The sequence below is a fragment of the Erpetoichthys calabaricus genome, chromosome 1, assembly GCF_900747795.2.
Source record: "Erpetoichthys calabaricus chromosome 1, fErpCal1.3, whole genome shotgun sequence".
Taxonomy (NCBI): domain Eukaryota; kingdom Metazoa; phylum Chordata; class Cladistia; order Polypteriformes; family Polypteridae; genus Erpetoichthys; species Erpetoichthys calabaricus.
In genome coordinates this window covers 191,799,859-191,816,229 of record NC_041394.2, presented here as the reverse complement: position 1 = coordinate 191,816,229, position 16,371 = coordinate 191,799,859, and the positions used below count along the sequence as shown (strand labels likewise).

Genomic DNA, 16,371 nt, shown 5'->3' with positions numbered 1-16,371 from the left:
TGTCTATATAAGGTCCCACAGTTGACAGTTCATGTCAGAGCACAAACCAAGCATGAAGACAAAGGAATTGTCTGTAGACCTCCGAGACAGGATTGTCTCGAGGCACATATCTGGGGAAGGTTACAGAAAAATTTCTGCTGCTTTGAAGGTCCCAATGAGCACAGTGGCCTCCATCATCCATAAGTGGAAGAAGTTCGAAACCACCAGGACTCTTCCTAGAGCTGGCCGGCCATCTAAACTCAGCAATCGGGGAAGAAGGGCCTTAGTCAGGGAGGTGACCAAGAACCCGATGATCACTCTGTCAGAGCTCCAGAGGTCCTCTGTGGAGAGAGTAGAACCTTCCAGAAGGACAACCATCTCTGCAGCAATCCACCAATCAGGCCTGTATGGTAGAGTGGCCAGACGGAAGCCACTCCTTAGTAAAAGGCACATGGCAGCCTGCCTGGAGTTTGCCAAAAGGCACCTGAAGGACTCTCAGACCATGAGAAAGAAAATTCTCTGGTCTGATGAGACAAAGATTGAACTCTTTGGTGTGAATGCCAAGCATCACGTTTGGAGGAAACCAGGCACCGCTCATCACCAGGCCAATACCATCCCTACAGTGAAGCATGGTGGTGGCAGCATCATGCTGTGGGGATATTTTTCAGCGGCAGGGACTGGGGGACTAGTCAGGATAAAGGGAAAGATGACTGCAGCAATGTACAGAGACATTCTGGATGAAAACCTGCTCCAGAGTGCTCTTGACCTCAGACTGGGGTGACGGTTCATCTTTCAGCAGGACAATGATCCTAAGCACACAGCCAAGATATCAAAGGAGTGGCTTCAGGACAACTCTGTGAATGTCCTTGAGTGGCCCAGCCAGAGCCCAGACTTGAATCCGATTGAATATCTCTGGAGAGATCTTAAAATGGCTCTGCACCGACGCTTCCCACCCAAGCTGATGGTTCTTGAGATGTGCTGCAAAGAGGAATGGGCGAAACTGGCCAAGGATAGGTGTGCCAAGCTTGTGGCATCATATTCAAAAAGACTTGAGGATGTAATTGCTGCCAAAGGTGCATCGACAAAGTATTGAGCAAAGGCTGTGAATACTTATGTACATGTGATTTCTCAGTTTTTTTTATTTTTAATAAATTTGCAAAAACCTCAAGTAAACTTTTTTCACGTTGTCATTATGGGGTGTTGTGTGTAGAATTCTGAGGAAAAAAATGAATTTAATCCATTTTGGAATAAGGCTGTAACATAACAAAATGTGGAAAAAGTGATGCGCTGTGAATACTTTCCGGATGCACTGTAATAGATTTAAGGGGTATTTAAAATGTTGATCAACAAATATGCATCACCAAACATGTTTTAGATTTTGGCGTTGTATTGTAACAAAGAAATAATTCATTACAAAGAGTCTCAGTAATGTCCATTTTGGTTGTATATAATTTGATACATCAAGCTTAAGTAATTCAGTCTCGACAGACTTATGTGCTTGTCAGGATTATCTTCAAAAGCTCAGTCTCTTGTGTTTATTGGTGTATTGCTATAGTAAAGACTGATTTAGTTACTTATCACGTTTGAAGATGTTATTACACTTTTGATCCTAAGTGTGTAGCAGGGCTACATAATACTAATAGTGTTGTCAGAGTTAGTACCACGTGCGTCTTGTTCCATCGTCCCGTTTGCTGTTTGTGTGTCACTGAATGTCGTCCCCGTAAAGGAGGACGGATGATGGGAGGAGACCGCAGCCTCAATCCTGGAAAACACCTGTTTGCTGTTAACCAATTACATCCATCACAGGACTATTTAAGTAATCAGGAGGGAACAGAAAGAGGAGGAAGGAGAGGAGACTTTTCATTTTCACGACCACGAGCCATTTGTACCTGCTGTACTCCACATCGCGCATTTTCATCCAGTTTGTTTTTCAGTCCGCCGGACTTACTTCAATACCCTCATCACGAGAGACCCTGGGGTCGGACTTCATCATCCACCATGCACCGAGGATTCACGGTGAGGCTGCTCCATTTTGTTCCGGGAAAATCAAACAACTCATTTATTGCTAGTTCAGTCAACTGTATTCAGGACAGTTTTTATGACCAGACTCAAGTTCACATTCATTTCCGTATCTCATTCATTTTTTTGTTATTCGTGTTGTTTGTTATGTTACAAGGGCAAGGGAGAGTTTATTGTATGTGTATATATATATATGGTGTTGTTGTTTTGGTGGAGGGTATATATATATATATATATATATATATATATATTTATTGTGTATTTTGTTCTTGTTATTGCTCATTTAACCCTTTAACCGCCAACTCCCTAAATATTCCCCAAGCCAGGCGAAATCTGAACAATTTTTGTTTTTTTACTTTTTTACATTTTTTTTACATTTTTTACATTTATTCAAGTAGTATTGACCACTAAATGTTGTGCAAGTTGCCAGTGTATACACGAAATCTATAAATGTAACCTGAATTCTCAGCTAAGCAAAACATCTTGATACCAAACCGTGCCCTTTTCAATGGTAGATACTGTCGAAACTGTAAGCGGCCCTTCCACGACAATAAACTTTCATCAACTGCAACTGACGGTCCTGGCATGTAGGGCAACTGAAATGCTTCAAATAAATGATCAATCAAAGGACGTAGCTTGAACAAGTGGTCGCGGTTTGGATCTTTCTTATCTGGCTCGTTTCTGTTGTCATTCAAATGAAAGAATTTCAGCAGCAAAGAGAATCGGTTACGTGCCATGACAGCTGCAAAAATAGGTGTTGCATACATAGGATCTGTAGACCAGTACATCTCAATATCTGGTTTTCTGATTATTCCCATCAACATCAAAATCCCAATGAATTTTTTCATTTCGTTTTCATCAGTGTCAAACCAAGCACGAACACGGGAATGTGGAGGTAAATTGGGATTTTTCTCAATAAACTGTGCTGCATACAGATTTGTCTGATGAACAAAATGTCTAATCAAATCAGGTGACACAAACAGCTCATAAAACTGCTCAGCAGTGTAATTGTTTACATCAACAATAAAGCCACACGTTCCCTCAAACGAATGCAGAAAAGGTAGTTCACCACGGGCAGCAGCCCAGCTGAGATGCTGGGGATACACCCACTCAGCGCCGTCATCCGATGCGTCTTCATTCACAATATCATGCAGCGCACGTTGCTGCTCATCACTGTCACTAAAATCTTCTTCAGAACTGCTACAATCATGATCAGAACTGTCCAAAATCGCCTGCAAAGCCTCACTTGAAGTCAGTTTACGTTTCGCCATATTCACAGCTGTTACATGCGAATCACGTCACATGACCGGCCAAAACAACCACAGACTTGTCGAAATACAACGTAGTAATAATACCCACGCCAAACCGTCAGTTATACTACTTGCCAGGCATTCATATAACCACAGGCAAATGTGCCGGATAATTCCGGCAGTATGGCGTTAGCATTAAAACAGCGGTGCCGGATATATCCGGCAGAGGGCGGTGAAGGGGTTAATATACTTAATTACCTATTTTTACATATCATCTGTTTTTTGCGTGCTTGTTTAAACCGTTGATTGTGGGGAAAAATTTTCATTTGTTAGAGGTACGGCGTGTTATTTAGATTCAGCTCAGTAATTTATCCAGGCCACAGGGCTTGGAGGTGTAGCTGCCAGCCGGGTAAGGGGTCGGCCATTACAAGTGATCCTTAGAACATTGCTGTCTGGAGATAGGTGCTCCTGATATGGGTACTCTTTGTGAGCTGGTCTAACACAACATCAGTCCTGGAAGGCTGTAGAGACTGCAGGCTTTTTTTCCAATGCAATTTTTTTAATGAGAAGTCAAGTGTTGAAACACTTACTGCTCAAGCATCATTTTTGTACTTCTTTTTCATTAACTTGCTTGTGAAGATTCCCAGTTCCAAATTGCTTCTTTTAGTCTGCATTCTCTGTTTTCAATTGCTTCTTGTTTTCTTAAGCATATATTAGTTTCAATGAGGTGCAAATGACAAAGGAGCCAGCAACCCACCATTTTCGTAACCTGGTCTCATTTACAATTGCGTGTGTTCATAATGAATCATCTGTTTGAATAAAATACTTGCTGAGTTACCTGGTGTTTCGCAGGTGAGAATGCATAAGATTGGGAGGATAAAAAGTATTTTTAAATTATATATTACCAAATGTTATTACATTTAAACTTAGTGCATTGGTATTTAACTATCGTTTGTTATGAGCTTGAGAGTCCCAAGGCATGTAAGTCCCAAACAATCCCAAAACTACCCACTGGGAAGAATGAACCATCAAATCCCAGCTAGTAATAAAGGCAATGACAGAATCTTTATCAAATAAAAGATTCTTGCAAAATGCCCCAAACAAAAAGCACACTCCATGAAGCACAAAAGGCAGAAAGGATTTCCCTGAAAGGGCAAAGGTAATCCAAGGCAAACAAGTCCAAATCACAAATCCAAACAATAGTCAGAATATATAGGACAGAAGTAGAAAATCTGACAAATTCACAATAAGAACAGAAAAATCACAAAACCAAAAAGCTGACCACTCCCAAATGCATTTGAATGAACCGCCTGAGGGCAGTCATTTGCAATGATGGAAAGGTGGCCCCGCCTCTTGGGGAACCACCCACAAAACACAAGGTACATAGGACAAGATGTATAAACATAAACAAAGGAATCAAAAATAAACAAAGCAGACTTAAAAATGACATTTCAATTGCAGCCAGGAAAGGAACCCTGGCTAAAAGATAAAATTGTTAGTATTGGAAAGTGTTGTTGTATACAATATTCTTACTTTTTCCTTCTGCTACATAAAACTCCAAATTGCAATAAGTAAGACAAGAGACAGTATGGCTCCAATCAGAGTAGCTTTGGGCCATGACAAAAATGATATGGTAAATGCTTGATTAAAAAATGTTACATGTGTTGTGATGTGGAGTCCCAAAGCATGTAAATCCCAATAAATTTCAAAAGTACATCCAAAATTGACATGGGGCCAGCTAGGTAAATATGTTTATTTTCACACAAAAATGCTTGTAACAAGAATGACACTCTGTAATGCACAACAAGTAAAATGGAGTTGCCTAACACAAAAGGCAATCTAGGCGAACAACTTCCTCATATAGAATCCAAAGACATAATCAAAAGGGACAGAGCAGAAGGTCAAATAATCTGTAAATCAACCAAAGAACAATAAAGCACAGATAAACTCACCACTCCCAGGCATATTCGAAATGAACCACCAGAAACTGTGGGAGACTCTTTAGCTTTACTGGCAAGAGGAAAGTTACTGGCAGTGATTGGTAGGTGGCCATGGCTCTTTGGGGAGAACCCACAAAACACATCAAACATAACCAAGGTTTTAATATGCAGACACAATAATAAACAAAGAATACAAATAAATAACACAAACAATATTAATGTAAAGAAAATAATCCAAAAAGGACATATAACAAAGATCTGTACCCCAGCCAGGGAAGAAATCCTCGCTGAAACATAACAAAATTTAATGGGTGGGAACTGAATGCATATTTCTAGGCTGAAAGCCTACTATCCATCATACATGTCATGCTGCTTTTCTGTTGAAAGATCCCAGTGCAGTATATCATACTACTCACTATTTTAAAACTGCAACTCTGTTTCCTGGTTTTGTCCAAGTATTATTTGCAAAGTTTACTTGTTTTGAGATGTGAGCCAGTGTTGGGGACATAACCCCTGCACTCTGTAACAACAGATTTAAATGGAAAAGGAATTAGAAGAAAACGCAATATCAAAATAACATGCCAAAGGTGAAAACCGTGAAGTTGTGAAATAAATAAGCAAGGATAAGAACATGAATTAAGAATCGAAGTTGTGAAAAAGTGTGGGATTTCATAGCTGAAACCCTAAGTCTAACCCTGAGCCAAACCAAGCAGATTTTAAATACAATCAAAGAAAAGAAAAAATATTCATAACCAACAAATACTAACAAGAAAGATTGCTAAAAGAATCTGAAACCTCAGATGATAATGAAATGCACAACGCTGATATTTAAACAGTCATGTTAATGTCATTATGTGGTGCACACTCCAGGTTGTCTTGACTGGTAACCACACAGAAACTGTCAATGGAAATGACGGTGCACAAAAGACAACACAATATAGCGCTACAGATGAATACAATTTGTTTTACAAGTTCTTTAAAAGCGTGTTCAAATGAGGTTTGAAACAAAATTTAAAAAACCAAGGAAAGGTCAGAAAAATGAAAGAAATCAGTCAGATCACGACTCTGAGGAATTCTAGCCAACCACAGGGGAGGGGGCAAGTTCAAGAGTTATATTTTAAAAAACTTATACAAGTTCAAATACAATAGGTGAACAGTGGTGGACACATTGTGATGGTGGTGTAACGATGACAAATTATGTTTGCATCAACAAATTGTACTAAATAACTCTGGAAACAAAAACGGTATGAGAACAACAGAGAGGGGTAATGCTTGATTAAGAAAAACTTCAACGGAACATTTATAGTAAAAGGGTGGGAATCAAAAAACAAATCTTTTGTTTAATTGTATGTGTGCTAATCATCACAATCTACACTGGGCTGTTTTTTCTGTCATTAGGTCACACTGTACTACTGTATTTCATGCCACTTGCTATTTTGAAACTGTGGCTCAGTTTTTCCCAGAACTTTTCAAAATTTAAACTGGGAAAAAACTGCTGTCTTTAGACTAAATACGATGTAGCGGGGCTACATAATAATAAGTATTTGTTTTTTTTGGTCTGTGCTGAGTGCATTTTTTTTACATCGTCCCGTTTACTGTCCGTTATATGTGCGTCAGTAAATGTTGTCCTCATAAGCAAAGAGAGGAAGGATGATGGAGGGAGACCACAACCCAAGACAGAAATCACCTGTTAAACTCACCAGATACATCTGGGACATTCTGTATTTAAAAAAGAGGAGCGAAGGAGATAGAAAGAAGGAGAAAGAGAGAGGAGAGAAATTGAGAGGAGAAAGGAGACAATTTACCCGATCATTTACAAACTCATCACAGCCGTTTATTCCATCTTTCCACTGCTTGCTTTTTCAACATCCGATTCAACATCATGACAGCCAGAGCCAAGAAACCGCAGGGTTCGGACTCATAGCAGCCATTGCCAGGACATTTTACGGTGAGGTCGTTTTGTTTTCGGGAAGGAACACAATAACACTACAGCCAGTATCAATATTGCCGGACTTTATTTTGGACTCATTTTTCACCACATTTCAATTGCTGTGTTTAACTAATCTGTGTTTGTATTTGTGTTCCGTGTTTCTATTAATTGTTTAGGGGCAAGGGAGTGTTTTTTGTAAATATTGGTATATTCGCGTTTTATATAGTAATTAGTCACTGGTGTCATTGGCGCGTACATATCTACGTTATTGACTATTTATTTGTCTCTTCCATTTACAATATAAACATTCCTGTCTACTGTTTACTGGTTATTTCGTCGTGTTGGAAAAAAAGGGACACCTTGTAAGGAGTACGGCTTGTTATTACAGCAAGAAGCCTCAGGTTATCCAAGGAATAGTCTTGGTAGTGTGGTGGCCAGTCTGGGTAAGGGGTCGGCCGTTACAACGAGTGATAATAAAATTTCATTATGAGGTCTGAGACAGCTGTTATAGTAACAAGACAAAAGTTATATGTTAAACACCTGACTTATACAGCTTCAAAAACGACAAAGAACCACTGATGGGTAAGACGCGGTGGTGATGTGATGGTGAGAGATTACAAGTCAGACTGCAGAGATAATGTTATACCTTCCTATTTGGGACAGTTTGGGGCCATGACAAAAAAGAGTAAGGGAAATGCTTGAGAAAAGTGAAAGTTAAATGTAATGGGTGGGCAGTGAACCACAATTTCTTGGTTAAAAGGTTAGCATGCTAACAATCACACTACCATTACAAACTGCATGATGCTGTTTCTCTGTCAATGGATGTCACTGTAGTATTTCTTGCCACTCGTTCTGATTCTGTGCCATCCTGCTACCCCCAGGGACAGGTGAATAATGGTAAGAAATAGCAGAGTGCTGAATATCCTCAACTCTATAGCCTAGAAAACACAACTGTGTATAAAGCACGAACAATCATATATTGTTCTTTATTGAGCTATTGTGAACACAGCTGGTCATCATCTAAGACATGTTTGCCCTTTCTCCCTGTGTACTTTTTGAAAAAGGTACTTTTCCGCATTTCAAAGATGGCTGTGTCACTTCAATCAATGATTTCAATGGCACCTGCGGTGTGGGAGTTTATGAGAGTTCATCAAATGTTTTTAAATTTAGAACAAAACAGAAGAGACAGAGAAAAAGTGAAGACCAGAGAATTATCTGCTTCAGGCCACAAATCATTGGGATTATATCCTTGGGAAGAAAAATTCTCCAGTATAAAAATGACCTGACCTGGAAATCATAACAAGTAAGTTCTGTTCTCAACAAGAATTAGCTTCTAATAAATAAATAATCTAACAAATAAAAAAATTAAACAAGTGGGTTGAAACAAAAACATTGGTACTGCATCTATTACTCATTTACTTTTATATAAGGCTTCTCCTTGTGTGGCCAGTTTTCTCATTGACACTCTGTGGGGCAAAATCAAGGTAAAAAGAACCTCAGGTTAGATTAAGGTAAAAAGTTGGTGAAAGGTTGGGGTCAGCACAGTGGAAGGAAAGCAGAGTGGTCTCCCATAGAGGAGCAACAGGTACTGCACTCCAGGGGTGTGTCGCTCCTTCTGAGCATTCCAAAGGAATGGGGACGATTGATAATACCAAGGGTTCTGCTTGATTGACGTCAGGTGGCAGGACAATGGAGGTTTGGCTCCCACTGTCCCAGCGGGTACAGCCTGAGGTGGCTTGGATAAAAACCTGGGAGGGGGACTGCAGGTGCCAGCTTGTCAGTTCAGCTGCAAGACCTGAGAAGGGTGAGCTGGAGAGATGAGGAAGAAAGCTGCACAGGACTACTGCAGAAAGAAGGAATGGAGGTAAAATCAGGAGGAAAGGCAGGATCGCGGCAGGAAAAAGTGCACCTGCGGCTGCAGAGCAGACCACAATGGTGAGCAGGATTATTTACTTATTTTCACCTTCACTATGAACACAGTTTTTATTATTGATTATTTATATATTTAAAGAAGACACCTGCATTGCACTTTGGTTTTGGAACATTGCACTGGAATATAAGAACACTAAGCACATTTTGTACCACACTCTTGCTTGTATGTGTCCTCCTTGCCTTTTTTATCTCAGTACATTGCTATCGCTTAACCCGGGTTCAGGAGGGTTATGGCAGCAGCAGACAACACCAACCATCAAAAGGAAGGAAAGAGTGTCCAGTTCAACACTCACTTATGCACTGCCACTGTTTCAGTTATATAGCAGCCTAACAGGCAGGTCATTGGGATGTGCAAGAAAAAACAGCACAACCTGAGAAAGCCTACGTAGATGTGGAGAGAGCTGAACTTCTGTGCTCAGATCTGTGTTCTCACTATTTATGTCAGAATCTGTGTGTTGTGTTGATAGAATGGAAAAGATCATTGCTAAAGGGAAGTACTCTGGCAGAGAAACTTTAGCAAAAGGGACTTAACGCAATCACATAATAGTAGCCGTCCTTTTTCAGTTTATTTGTGGAAGCCTGAAAAAAGAATAGAAAATATTTGAAACCAGAACAGTGAATGTTACGCTATGTCATATTTGAATAACTGGAATAATTAATTTTAAAAAAGGAGATTTCATAAAAAGGCCGCTTAAGGTTAAGAGTCAGATTTTGTCATGCTGAGGCTACAGGCTATGTCAAATAATATGCAATATAATCGGCTTTTCTTAAAGATAGTAAGCATAAATGATAAAAATGAAAAATAAAGTATTGGTGGATAGTGTATTTGCATAAGCTTTTGGGATAAAATATTGATTTCGTAAATATTTATGAAAACTCATTTTAACATACAGATTAAGAAAAAGAAGAAATGAAACCTATTTTAAACAGAACTAAATTTATTTCCTTAAAAACATGTTTTATTCCAGGATTTCCTTCCACAAGTATTACGTGATTGATGATTCTAAATTTGCCCCATTTGAAACTGTGTGTGGGCCCAGCACTGGACTGGCACCCCTTCTTGGGCTGGTTCTTGCCTTGTACCACATGCTGCCAGGATGAGCAAAGGCTCCTAAAGCTATGAACTGGATGAAGTGAGTTTAAGGTGTTATGCTTTGTTTTTATTAAATATACCAAGCATAACAAAAAAACTCCTCCATCCATTTCAAACATACCTAATCCAGGTTTAGGATTGCAGGCCGAAATGAGTGCATGGCAAAAAGCAACAGTGGTTAGGGCACCTGCAGGGTTTAATTCAATAGAAAAAATCTTTTGATGAAGAGCACAATTCTTGGGAAAGGTGCATTTGCTGCAGTTTTAAAGTACATTTGCCACAGATAAGCCTAATTTGTAAATACAATAGTACTTGTTTTCATGATCTTACTTAAATGTTTTATGCATGGTACAGTAAGAATTATGTTTCTGGACTTCTCTAGCGCCTTCAACACCATCCAACCTCTGCTCCTTAGGGACAAGCGGACACAGATGGGAGTAGATTCATACCTGGTGGCATGGATCGTGGACTATCTTACAGACAGACCTCAGTATGTGCGTCTCGGGAACTGCACGTCTGACATTGTGGTCAGCAACACAGGAGCACCACAGGGGACTATACTTTCTCCAGTCCTGTTCAGCCTATATACATCAGACTTCCAATACAACTCGGAGTCCTGCCATGTGCAAAAGTTTACTGAAGACACTGCTATCGTGGGCTGCATCAGGAGTGGGCAGGAGGAGGAGTATAGAAACCTAATCAAGGACTTTGTTAAATGGTGCGACTCAAACCACCTACACCTGAACACCAGCAAAACCAAAGAGCTGGTGGTGGATTTTAGGAGGCCCAGGCCCCTCATGGACCCCGTGATTATCAGAGGTGACTGTGTGCAGAGAGTGCAGACCTATAAATAACTGGGAGTGCAGCTGGATGATAAACTGGACTGGACTGTGCAAGAGAGGACAGAGCCGACTATACTTCCTTAGAAGGCTGGCGTCCTTCAACATCTGCAATAAGATGCTGCAGATGTTCTATCAGACAGTTGTGGCGAGCGCCCTCTTCTACGCGGTGGTGTGCTGGGGAGGCAGCATAAAGAAGAAGGACACCTCACGCCTGGACAAACTGGTGAGGAAGGCAGGCTCTATTGTAGGCACGGAGCTGGACAGTTTGACATCTGTGGAGGAGCGACAGGCGCTGAGCAGGCTCCTGTCAATCATGGAGAATCCACTGCATCCACTGAACAGTATCATCTCCAAACAGAGAAGCAACTTCAGCAACAGACTGCTGTCACTGTCCTGCTCCACTGACAGACTGAGAAGATCGCTCCTCCCCCACACTATGCGACTCTTCAATTCCACCCGGGGGGGGTAAACGTTAACATTATACAAAGTTATTGTCTGTTATACATGCCCAGCACTCTCCACCTTTTTATCGCTCTTTAATTAATATTGTTTTTATCAGTATGCTGCTGCTGGAGTATGTGACTTTCTCTTGCCCTATGTGTACTTCCAGTTATTATCCTTAGTATTTGCAGGTGTGTCAGACTGTCCAGTGGGTCAGGCCACACAGACTTCACTGTTTTAATATATAGTAGAGTTTTTTTACATAATAGATAGATAGATAGATTATTATATTTCTTTTATCTTGACCTTTCGTAAGGTTTTCATTTCCTCCTGCGGAAAAAATAATGTCTATCTAACTATCTGTTTAATTGATAATGACATAATGACGGACTTGCCCACACCTGCCCATGAAATAGCCTTTGAGTCAATTGTCCAATTACTTTTGAGCCCCTGAAATGAAGGGATTGTGTTAAAAAAATGCTTTAGTTGCCTCACATTTTTATGCAATCGTTTTGTTCACCCCACTGAATTAAAGCTGAAAGTCTGCACTTCAACTGCATCTGAGTTGTTTCATTTAAAATTCATCGTGGTAATGTACAGAACCAAAATTAGAAAAAAGTTGTCTCTGTCCAAATATTTATGGACCTAACTGTATTTTTAACAGAACATGAATATTGACTACCTGCAACTTTCGAGAGCACGATGTGTTAAAGTAGGATACAAAAAATGCAAGGTATTGTTAAGGAACTGACTAACCTCCCTCCAGGTCCACCACTGATAAACGGCAAAAAGAAAAATCTAAACAGAAATACTGGCACGTGTGCAACAGTGATTCAAGCCTTCATTGAGAAACACTTACTGTTTTATCCCAGCTTTTGAAGAGCAAAACATTCTTACCAGCCTGTCATGTTAAAGTCTCTGTACAGCATCCTCTTGCCGACTTCTTTTCGCTGGACTCTTCGAGGGAATTCCAAATGTGTAAACTCATTTCCTAACAAGTGGGGCTGCATGAATGCCTATAAGAATGAAAAATATAGTATTTGTCAAAACAGAACAATATGGCAGGGACTTGCAGATATATCCAACATATCTTCATGTTTATTACGTTGTTTTGGTATTTGGACAGGTACCACAGATGCACAAAAGTTAGCACAAACTTTTCTCCAGGTAGTCTGCTTTAACGCATATCCCAAGACGCACAAGTTAGGTTAACTGCCAACTGTTCATTCATTTAATACAAGTGAGCGTGGGCCTTTGTAATGAACATTTATTATAAGTAGAAAGCCCAGTGGGAGGCTGGGTGGTCTTTTGGCCTTGGAACTCATGCAGCTTTTGTTTTTTTTTTCCTCCAGCTTATCTGCAGATTTATATTTTCTGCCCTCCCCAGCCATCTGACCTTATCATCAGACTCATCTTTAGAGACTTCAGAAACAATGCTGTGTATGTATATATTGTCAAACATGTCTGTGTTGGGGACAGCTGAAGGTCTCTAGTGACTGTAATTCTATTCAGGTCTTGGTGCTGTGTCGTAATACCTTTTCTCTTCCTCCCTATGCAGATCGTATGATTGATGGCTATAACGCCTCTGATGTCACTTCTGGTGTCTGTCTGCTTGGACCTGCCTCTTCCTGCAGGAACGGACTCATCTGGACACCCATGTCCAGAAAGACGTTTGTACAACTTATTGCATGCTTTTATTTTGGTGCAAACCTTCAATTTACGGGGTCACCAGGCTGGTACCCCAGCTCTTCATTGTTGTCTTGTCTCTATCTTACTATATATATCCTCTTTAATAAAATCCCTGTGTGCGTCCAGGTGTCCGTGTGTGTGTGTCTTCTGGTGAAGTGCACATGCGCGGGGCATGGTGCGATGCGCGATATTACTGTCAGAGAAAGTTACAGGCGTTTTACGAAAATACAAACCAGTATTACGAGAGGAAATTAAAGGTACACAATACAGTGACTCATATTACAGCCACATACAAGCCAGTATTACTGTCAGAGGAGATTAAAGGTATATTACTGACGCGCACGCCTGTATTACCGCCAGAGAAAATTAAAGGTATATTACGGACATACAAGCCAGCGGACGTACAAGACAGTATTACTGTCACAGAAAATTAAAGACACACAATACACGGCGGCAGCCCACGAAGAACGGTCAGCTCAGCAAGTAAACATCAACAAAAGAAAGGCTGAAAGAAAGAAAAATACGACCAACAAAAAGAATGAGGTCAAAGTCCCTTGCCATTTAATATAGACTGTTCCTACTAATGTTTATACACTACTGTTCTAGTGCCGGTTATTGTAACGGGCTAAATGACTAGTATATATATAAATTTTAATGTATTTTATGTAATTGTATATTATTTATTTTTGTATATTATACATTATTTTATCTATTTTTGATTAGTTTTCTTTGCTAGTAACTATTTCTTTGACATCTTGTGAAGCACTTTGAGTTACATCCTATATGTGAAAATGTGCTACAGAAATAAATGTTGCTGTTGAACCGAGTCCTTGTTCAGTGTTGGTTACAGTTGTCATTCATGCACACCCGAGGTCCATCGTTTAGGCTCTGAGAAGGTAAGCGATGCCACTTTGGAATAGGAGAGGCTACTGATGCTAATCACTTACTTCTTCTCTCTCTATACCCATGGGCATACTGAAGCCTCCATAGTCTGAGTACAAAGTACTGTATCTCCTTTATTTTTTTTATTCGTTTATGATTAGACAGTGTTGCACAGTTGGCACCCCAATATTGCTTTGGCATCCTTTTTGTGTTTCCGCATGGTCACACAGGGAAGGTCTCCTACTTCTTGTGATCAATGAGTTAAGATATCATATGTTCAGTAAACTGATGGATGAATAGTATTTATAAATAATGCAAACACTAAAGAAATAGTACATTGTTTCTCTGGAGTATTTTCTTGTTATATTCACATATTATAATGCAACTAAGAATCGTTTCACATGTTGTGCTCACCTTGACACCTCCCCAAACTAGTATTGAACTTGGACCACTATCATGGGGCAGACATAAAGTTTAAAAATGACTTGGTTAAAAAACTAAATAAATACTTTGATAGATTTGGGCACAAAATATATTTCAATTAACCTGTATTTTATATAGTGTCGTTCATAGTGAAAATTAATCACAAATACTTCAGTGTGGAGTTTGCTTATTCTCCCTATGTCTACAAATATGAACCCTACTTTACCTCCCATTTCCAAAAGACCTTGGCACTTGGTGAAGTGGTAATTTGAAACTGACCTCGTGTGATTGTGCATATGGCTGTGTCTGTGTGTAATGAACTTCTGTCTGCTGGGACAGGCTATGGCCCCATGACCCAAAATTGGATTAAGGAAGTTGGAGAATGTTATTATATTATGTTCATTTACAGCTGAAGCATTTTAAACAGGCACAAATGTCAAAGGTATTAAGGTATGAACACCTTCCAGTCATTTCACAGTTCAGTTTTGTAGTAATTTCAGTTCATCACCAAAATTGTTCATTCTGTCTGTTGACTGGGCTCTTCAATGAATACAGGTTTGGCACGTGTTACGGATTAACTGATTGCTGATTTTTTTTTTTTAATTTAACACACTTTGCTTATCTTTTAAAGGTTTTGTCTCTGTCATTAAATGCAATCTGTTTTGGTATCTGAGGCATTTATCTGTTTATTTTTATAATTAGATTTTTTTCTGTTTATTTTAATGGTTAGATTTTTCCTGTGAGAGGAAGATGCCATAACCAGGAAACAGTAACTTATGTAAAGCCATGCCACTGTTCAGTTAAAGGTTAATGAGTGCACAGTCTCCAGTACGCAAGGGTATACGCCAGAGAATTGCTGGTCTTCTGGGACTTGTGCTGCTCCATTATTAACTCATACTGCAGTATGACACTAGGATACTGTGACTTAAATTATAGCAGCGGAGCAAAGACACGGTCAATTTTTTTTAACATCTTTTAAGTGCTTGCAAAATCCTATTGAACTAATAGACTGTTAAATGCACTGTGTATTGTGGAAGTGATGTTAAAAGAGTTTTAATGTGAATGGCTTATGATTATATTTATGAATTTACTGATGGAATGCTGTGCCATGTAAATTACATGTACTGTATGTTTATAAGAACTGAATTCTAATCATTCAGGGTTTCTTACACGTTCATGGTGTTTTGGTGTACTTATATTAAAAATGTTAAGCTATACCCAAGAGTTTACTTGCCACTGGTGTGTACTGGTGACCTATTGTGATGATCAATGTATGGGAACAGATGGGCTTTGTTATAGTTTATTGTAGTCTTTTTAATGAGTATACAAGCTGCCATGCCATTTTGAATTACCAGCAATCAGGTGAATAGTTTAGCAATGGCACTGCCTGTAAATCTATCTGTCTATCTATCTATCTATCTATCTGTCTATCTATCTATCTATCTATCTATCTATCTATCTATCTATCTATCTATCTATCTATCTATCTATCTATCTATCTGTCTGTCTGTCTGTCTGTCTGTCTGTCTGTCTGTCTGTCTGTCTGTCTGTCTGTCTGTCTGTCGTTTCACAGAAGTTTTTGCATTTTTAACAAGATGCTTTTTTCTGGAGATATTCAGAATACATATACAATGAGTTAATGAAAAAATATTGCCATGCAACATACACACTAGAAGATCAAAAGAGACAATATACAATACAGAGAAGGAGTACTCTTTTTTGGAACCTCCTATTCAGAATAACACCAAGGAGGGCTAACTATGCAAAACATTCTTATTCACTAAGTAACTAAACATCAGGGATGAACAAAAAGGAAGAACTCAATTTACCAAATAAAACAAACAATAGAGCAAAACCTGTAGCCTCTCTGGGCCTAAACATGCAGGCTATTATCTCTGACTATTAGGTGAAATGGTTCATCCACATGTCAACCAGAGTAGCTCAAAACATT

General features: G+C 39.4%; 1 protein-coding gene across 1 annotated transcript in view; it reads right to left on the bottom strand.

The window, feature by feature from the left end:
• The window catches only part of LOC114655082 (protein phosphatase, Mg2+/Mn2+ dependent, 1H), a 302,991-nt gene that overhangs the window by 79,599 nt on the left and 207,021 nt on the right, over nt 1-16,371 (bottom strand). Inside the window, 1 exon segment of the mRNA XM_051920275.1 lies at nt 12,324-12,442. Within this exon segment, the coding sequence (XP_051776235.1) occupies nt 12,324-12,442 (119 nt within the window).